The 7,500-nt window shown below is 37.7% G+C and overlaps 1 protein-coding gene across 1 annotated transcript in view; it reads right to left on the reverse strand.

Annotated features, from left to right (window-relative positions):
* Positions 1-2,541: 2,541 nt before the first annotated feature.
* The window catches only part of sog (short gastrulation), a gene marked incomplete at its 5' end in the record, with an annotated part of 84,095 nt that continues 79,136 nt past the window's right edge, over positions 2,542-7,500 (reverse strand). The window contains 2 exon segments of the mRNA XM_070131125.1: positions 2,542-6,632; positions 7,098-7,178. Coding sequence (XP_069987226.1) covers positions 6,426-6,632; positions 7,098-7,178 — 288 coding nt within the window.

Genomic DNA, 7,500 nt, shown 5'->3' on the forward strand with positions numbered 1-7,500 from the left:
CCCTGCTCTCCACGAAGGGTCATTTCCATCCCTTGTTTTGACGCTGGACAATATCCTAGTCGGTCAGAGTCCCACTTCACCTGCATGCGTGATCAAGGACAGGTATATCCACCGTCACAATACAAACTAGTCACTGGGAACTCATACTTTCAAAGACCTACTGCATAGTCTCTTTCCTTCTTCTTCAAAATGCTCTATCGCATAATTAATTCATTTTACATATATATTTGATACTCTACAAGATAAGGTGCCCGAGTAAAAAATACAAATAGGAATTGCTGTGCTAGTTCTGTGTGTCTTTTTTTTTCATTTTTTTTTTTAAATTTTATTTTATTTATTCATTTGCAAGAGGCTCATAATATGCAGTGAAAGAACACGAAGTATTTCCATACCTAAATAATGATAATAAAAGTGAAACCTAATATGAAAGAAGGAGATATGGTTTAATAAAAGTAATATAATAACTATCATAATTATCAGTAATGAATAATAATAACGATAAGGGAAATGATGCCAATAATAATAATAATAATAATAATAATAATAATAATAATAATAATAACTACAATGTAGTTATCACCAATGAGAATAATAACAATGATACAATTACAATCAATAATAATAATAATGGTGATACAGACAATAAATAATAATGATGATGATAATAATAATAATAAAATAATAATAATAATAAAATAATAATAATAATAATAATAATGCAAAGTCTGTTTCAGCTGCCAGGCTAAAGTGGGGGGAAAGGGTAACAGAATGCAGTTTCTCAATTGAACAAAAAAGGGGCCGATTTTCTTTAAGTAACCTAAAAGAACATGTGTTGATGATATTTTTATTTAGAAAAAAAATCAGGTTAACCAAAAGGACAAAGACTTTTTTTTCATTTGTAATAAGAAATGAGAATGACTGTCAATATTAATTTCATTGGTTGCAATAAAAAGAATGGTCATAAAAATGTCTATTTTTGGGAAGCACTCGTTTTTTTTTTGTTTTTTTTTTTGTTCAAAGCATTGTAATGTCGATTTTTTTTTTTTGTTCATAGCATTGTAATGTTGAGTAAAAGAGACACATTCGGATAGACCTTTATTGTTTTTTTTCATTGTTTCTTAACGAAGCCCCTGACAATCAAGTTGAATCAAAGAGGAATAAGAAAAAGAAATTAGGGAAAATTAAGTCAATCAAAAAGGAAAAGATGAAAATGAGTGAATGTCATTAAACAAGAAAAAAAAACAAAAGAAAAAATAAACAAAGTGGGACAGAAGGTAACAGAAAAGTGATTCAGGTTCTGTAAAATTATGTTTCTATTACAAAGATACATAGAACATAGCATGGGGGGAAACAGAGATTCACTTTAATTTGATTCAAGAAAAGAAACATATCTTTTTTTTTTTGTTCACTTGCCACAATATAAGAAAAAAAATAGTAACTTTTGATTCCTTTCCAAAAGAAGAAAAAAATATGCAACAAAAATTACGAGTGAGACAAAATAGGCGGACCTATGAGAAGAAACCCTGTCTAATTACGTTCATTTCACCCATCTCCATGAAGACAGACAAAGCATCAAGTTTTAGTATAGCTTGTGAGATGTGTATTGCAACATACCACTTAACTGTTTCATTAGAGAATATCCTTATATTATTAATCTATGGGGAGAAATTATCTGCAAAAACTGACTAGCTTGAGAAGTTATAATCATTAGCGCTTTTCGCATGTTTATTTACAGAAGACAAGTACAAATGGTGTAACTGCGATGGGTCACTAAAATTCCCTACTGTGAACAGAAAGAAATAGCTAAATAAATTAAATGATTAGTTATCATACAATTCCATATGAAAATGCCAGTTTTCACAAATGCATCACTTAATCGCGAAAAAATAATAAAATAAACGTGAACTTAGTATTATACCCTGCCAACAAGATCCTTTTTTTGACTACTGACAACATCTCCAAATGTTGACCTTAGCGTCTTCCTTTCATCCCGTACTTTTAAGAAATATTTATGTACATATAATTTATCTCTTTTTAAAATAATCTAATTAATTCACAGCTTTATGAACATCCTAATTCTTTTTTTTTCTTTTTTATTTCGCTGAAAGGAGACTCTTCACGACCTTTTTTAAGTTTTCACAAGCCATACTATTCTCACAGGTAATGGTGGCCTGTATCGTCTTTCCAGCTTTCGGACACAATCCAGCTCTTATCGAGTCTACCTGTCATATGGGTCATTAAAGACAAATAACTAGGAGAAGATCAGTAACTATGAGCCTTGCGTACTGCTGGTAAACATATACCACACTGATTGGGTGTTTGATACCGAGACATAATGGCATCCGACGTTTACAAAGTTTAGGACGCCTCCACATCACCAAGTGTTTTCGACTTTTCTGGACCGGGGTTAGTCTCGGTCAGCTGATACCATGCTTTGAAAACCATTGTTCAGATCAGAATTTAAAAAAATACCTCCCATACAATGTGCCTCTCACCACTTCACCAAAGGCATTTTCAGGCATGAAAGAAGATGATGAAAACATTGGTCATAAGTGTTTATTTCCAACGGTGAAAGAAGCCATTGGATAGAAGACCTTATTCACACACAATATGCTGTAACTTGCATTGATGGGCTTTGCTGTTCCTTATTACCCTGTCCTGGAGCTGTCGAGTATCCTGAGGCTCATTGCCGGCAAAGGTATACTCTATTTGGCAACGTGTAAATCGTCAGACAAATAGGTCTTGTATCATCAATGGGTCTGTAACTATTCCTCTATTTAAAAAAAGAAACACATCTTTTATTGCATAATGTCCGTTGAGAAACTTTTCAAATATCTGTATTTTCTTTTTCTTTAAAGAAGGAGACTATATATATTTTTACAATCTAACAAAATATTTCTAACTGATTGCTGCCACTTGAGTTATCAAGGCCATCCTATGAATATTTATATCAGCTAAACTCCTATATACTTTGACTGACATGCAAAACTGCAGTTCTAAATTACATAATGTGTTCATCAAATGTAACATCTGCAGCATTTATAAACATTACCATGAGTACATTGCTGTATAGTAATCGCTACCTAAGCTCATAATTGTAAACTTCACCTACCACCAAGCAATGATTCTCTGACAATATCATAAAATACAAGCTATGTTGTTTTCCATAAGACTTCGAACTTTCACACAATCATTACTCGTAATTGGGGTTTATACACAAGTTTCTCTCTGAACGGATCTGTTTCCTCTGGCTTTGAGTTCCAATACAGAGTAGAGGAGCAAGGGGTGACAGTATTAACTCTATCTAGTACCGCGGGACGACCCAGTGAGCAGTCAAAAGGCATCGTGATTTCTGCATAACATCTGTTGGAACTAAGGGCACTAATTCTCTTTTTTGTAAACGTGTGTGTGTTCTAGATGTACAAGCCATCCAGTAACAGCAACAAGGCATCTCTATGACATGCAATACTGACCAGGAATTTCATATAGGCTTACTGGTATTTGCTTCAATACTGTGATTCGGGTTGTTTCCAATCATACGGATGTCTATATAATAAAAAAAAATATACAAAGTAGTATTAGTTTCTAGAGTTGGGATACATTTCTTTCATGTTATGTGGTATATGGATAAAATTATGATTTGCGTCTCATGTCTAATGGTTAATCATTCCCTATGCTTACCATTAAAGAATAAAAAAAGCAATCCAGCTAATTAAGTCAAAATAAAAAAATACAATATAATAATAAATTACAGAATATACTGACTGATTCCAGCAAAGACAGTATTTAGTCCTTAAACCTGAACGAAGCCATACATCGTAATAATCTACATGACATAATGGTAACAGGTAGCGCAATGGACAGCTCAGAGGAATGTATCGATTATCAAGATTCACGATTCACATGACTGCCAGATTTGACTGAATTACCAAGGCGAATGTCCCTAGCATGTGAGGCTCAGAACGGAGACACCAAATATCTGTCCTATACCTTAAAAGAGATTTATACACAATAAGTAAAACGTTTGTTACTGCTGCCATCTGAGGTTACCGTTTATCCACATGCTCTATAGAAAGAAAACGTTTAAAGAATCATTATATGACTGATACCTGAGGCAGTTTGATGAATACTGATTTCCTAATTGCATCCCACGTAACTCTGTGAAGAACCTTGTTGGTATCAGCCAATACCACTTGTTCTTTTGAATCTCGGTGCACCATAGAGCCTGTCGTGGTGTCAGGTTGGCCCGCCTAAGAGCTCTCACACTAAACAGGATAATTTTACCAAGTATCCTCCTTCTATCAAGTTAAAATGGATAACCAGCCTCACTGCACAATCTTTAAATTTATCCATATACCACATGAATAGCTGGACACACTGAGAGATGATTTTGACCTTTGTGTATTCAAGATTTCGAGTGTTTTTTTCTTTTTGCCTCTCGTTCCCAAGAGGATGTGAAAAAGGAGTTGTCCCGCTGATCAAAACAAAAACAAAGGTGTATATATCATCGTGTCACAAATACGCAATAAAGTAATAAAGCAATGGACTATCCTAATGATTAACACTACTTATATATATGTACACATTTACAAAAATATGTAATCTTCCTCCTCCCTCAAAAAGGTCTGGTTCATTATCGTCATGAGTCAGCGAGCTTCGAGGCTTCGGGAAGTCTCGCTCGAACCCGCTCTCGACTCGAAGATCATGAACCAGACTATTACCATCAAAAAAAGCTTGGTTCACAACACATCAATCTAAGAAAGAAATAACCTAAATTCATTTTTCTCTCTAGTCCTATTACACCATATTGAATAGAAGTGGTAGCCTCCACAGTTTGAACAAAATGCACCTCTTTTTAACCGTCAGCATTTGGGGAACGGCAATTGAAAAGGTCAGACTTCACTGTACGCGTTTCCGTTTTCTTTCTTCTGCTTAGTGTTTGGACAAAATCAGTTTTCAAATGTTGCTCTTTTTTTTTAAATCTATATTTCATAATTTTTCTTATGGATTCTGTAATTTCCCCGTTTGTTTGTTTTACACGATGGTGGAAAGCAGAGAACGAAGACCGAAAAGATGAGATGAAACGTGAAGACAAAGAGCAAACTGAAAACTGATCACGAGAACAGTGTAGTCTGGCCCTACCTTACAGTATCGGTCTATGATTGAGCTTGGAGAACAGACTCCCGTTTTTATCATTGTTTCAGTGACAAACTCTGCCCATGTTGGCATTCATGGAATATGATGTGGCTTGGGAATACGGAAATTTGTGAGGAGATTCCTGAACCCATTTTCGAGCTATGAAGTACCGCAAAAAGTGGAACATGAATGGACAGTCTTAGCTGAGCACCAGTGAATATGCCCCTTTTAAGCCCGGACAGGTGCTCATCTTCATTTCCGGTTGTGTGTAAAGCTGTCTGGGGTTGAGCTACGATCATTATTACAGCCATTTGTCTAGAGCATTTCCAATAAAAAATGCTGATCTCCTCACAATTCGAGCGTATCCTTTCTCCCTACTCAAGCAAATTTAGACTGAGAAACACCCGTTATCTTTGGTACCATAGACAGATTGCTGCTGAGCGGTTGAGCATTTTCTTGCATGGTGGTCAGAATAACTCAAAAGACGGTTACACATTCTGTACATTGGAAGAGTCTGCGTCATCTTGTTTTAGCATCAGACAGGGGTGATAGTTCTATGCTTGCTCCATGTGTGTAAATGGAACACTTAAGCGGCACTGGTGAGATGTCTTCGTTTGTCATTCCTACGTTATTCGTCCAGATCAGTGACTGTGTTATCGTCGTTATCAATATTAATCTTCCATGTTTTATTACCATTGTTATTATAATATACTTCATGTTTTTTTTTTACAAAGCCACTACTTGATATTTACCTAGTCAGTATGCTTGGTCGCCATTCAACATGCAACATTTCAGTCCTACTCTTACACGGACACGAAAACCGAAGTACGCTCGAGACCTGAGCCTTTCAAGAAGGTTTCAAGTTTTCTTTTTCCTCATTCTCACCACGATGAAGAGCGTGCTCCCCTGAGGATCTGCCCAGCAGCTCAGGTCCCGCACACACTGGTCCTTCCGCCCGGACCAAATGTCACCCTTCCACCACACCCAACACTTTCACCCTGCAGCCATGAGGACCTGTGTCCGTGGTGCACCCTTCGTCTTGTGAATTCCTTCAGAGCATGGCTGTGTCTTTCCCTTTTCTCTACGGCGTCCTATCCACACTGGGGCCAAAGGCATCTGTGCAGGTTTGGCTTCCCAGTTACAAGAACAGATGATAAGCTCAATAGGGAGGGGTATAAATACTTTTTATGTCCAAAATGCCTAAATCATTCGGCAGTTCATTTTTTTATCCTCCATATTGACTTTCAGTTATACAGTATCACTACAGTCAGTCATGCAACAGCAATGCATTAACCTGAATTCCGCCTTCTATAGTTGCCTTTCTTCTTGCGAGAGTTCTTCTTCGAACTTCTGGGCCAACCACGCAACTTGCTCTCGAAGATGGGAGCATTGCTGGTCCGGTTGGCGCAGCGCAGACAGCACTCCTGTCCGACTTGCACTTTGTCTTGGCAGTTGAGCTTCGGGCACTGGAGGTAACTACAAGTGATGTTGCCATCCTGCGGGAGAAGAGAGGATCATCAGTGAGGTAAAGTGATGGCAGTGTTAGCCCTACCTGTGTCGTTCAGTGTCACTGCTGACGTAAGGGGGATGTCCACAAAAGGGCATTTGTACTAAGATGTGGCACTGTGTGGGTACGGTCCGATTTTAACCTTAAGCTGATGCCAGTACTCACAGCTGAATTGACTGGAAGGGCTACGGATAATCTCTGGGGCATTGCAGTTGCAGCTGTTCTATGTACTAAGATATGCTTGCCCCATTATTACTATTATATTTTTCACTGTGACAAATGGAGTGTGATATGGAGAAGGGAAAAAGTCCTATATTTCTTATCTGAGCAACTGTCTATTTTTTTTCAAACAAATACAACGTGTGATATATATGACCTATTTACCCATTCGAAAGACAACGAGTAACTATTAAAAGTGTTTAATCCTAAGGCATCATTTTACGAGCACACTTACTTTACATTTGCAGGTCACGCAATTGTAATCTCCAATCCATGCCACTTTGGGGTGCCACTCTGCTCCGTTTTCATAGGAACTCTGAAATGATTTTGGTAGTGTTAGGAACGGTATGGGAAAACTTCAAGAAAAGACAAGAGAAGGAAAAATGAGAAACGGCTGAGAAAAAAGAACTGTCTCTCTCTCTCTCCCCTCCTTCTCTCCACTCCTCCCCCCCTCATTCCCTCAACTCCTCCCTCCTCCTTCCCTCTCCCACTCCCCTTCCCCCTCCTTCCCTTCATCCCTCCACCCCTCTCTCCCTCCCCCCTCATTCCCTCTCTCTCTCCCCCTCCTTCCCTCTCTTTCTCTTTCTCTCCCCTCTCTCCCTCCCTCCTCCTTCCCTCTCTCTTTCTCTCCCCTCTCT

This window comes from Penaeus vannamei, chromosome 16 (genome assembly GCF_042767895.1).
Source record: "Penaeus vannamei isolate JL-2024 chromosome 16, ASM4276789v1, whole genome shotgun sequence".
NCBI lineage: Eukaryota > Metazoa > Arthropoda > Malacostraca > Decapoda > Penaeidae > Penaeus > Penaeus vannamei.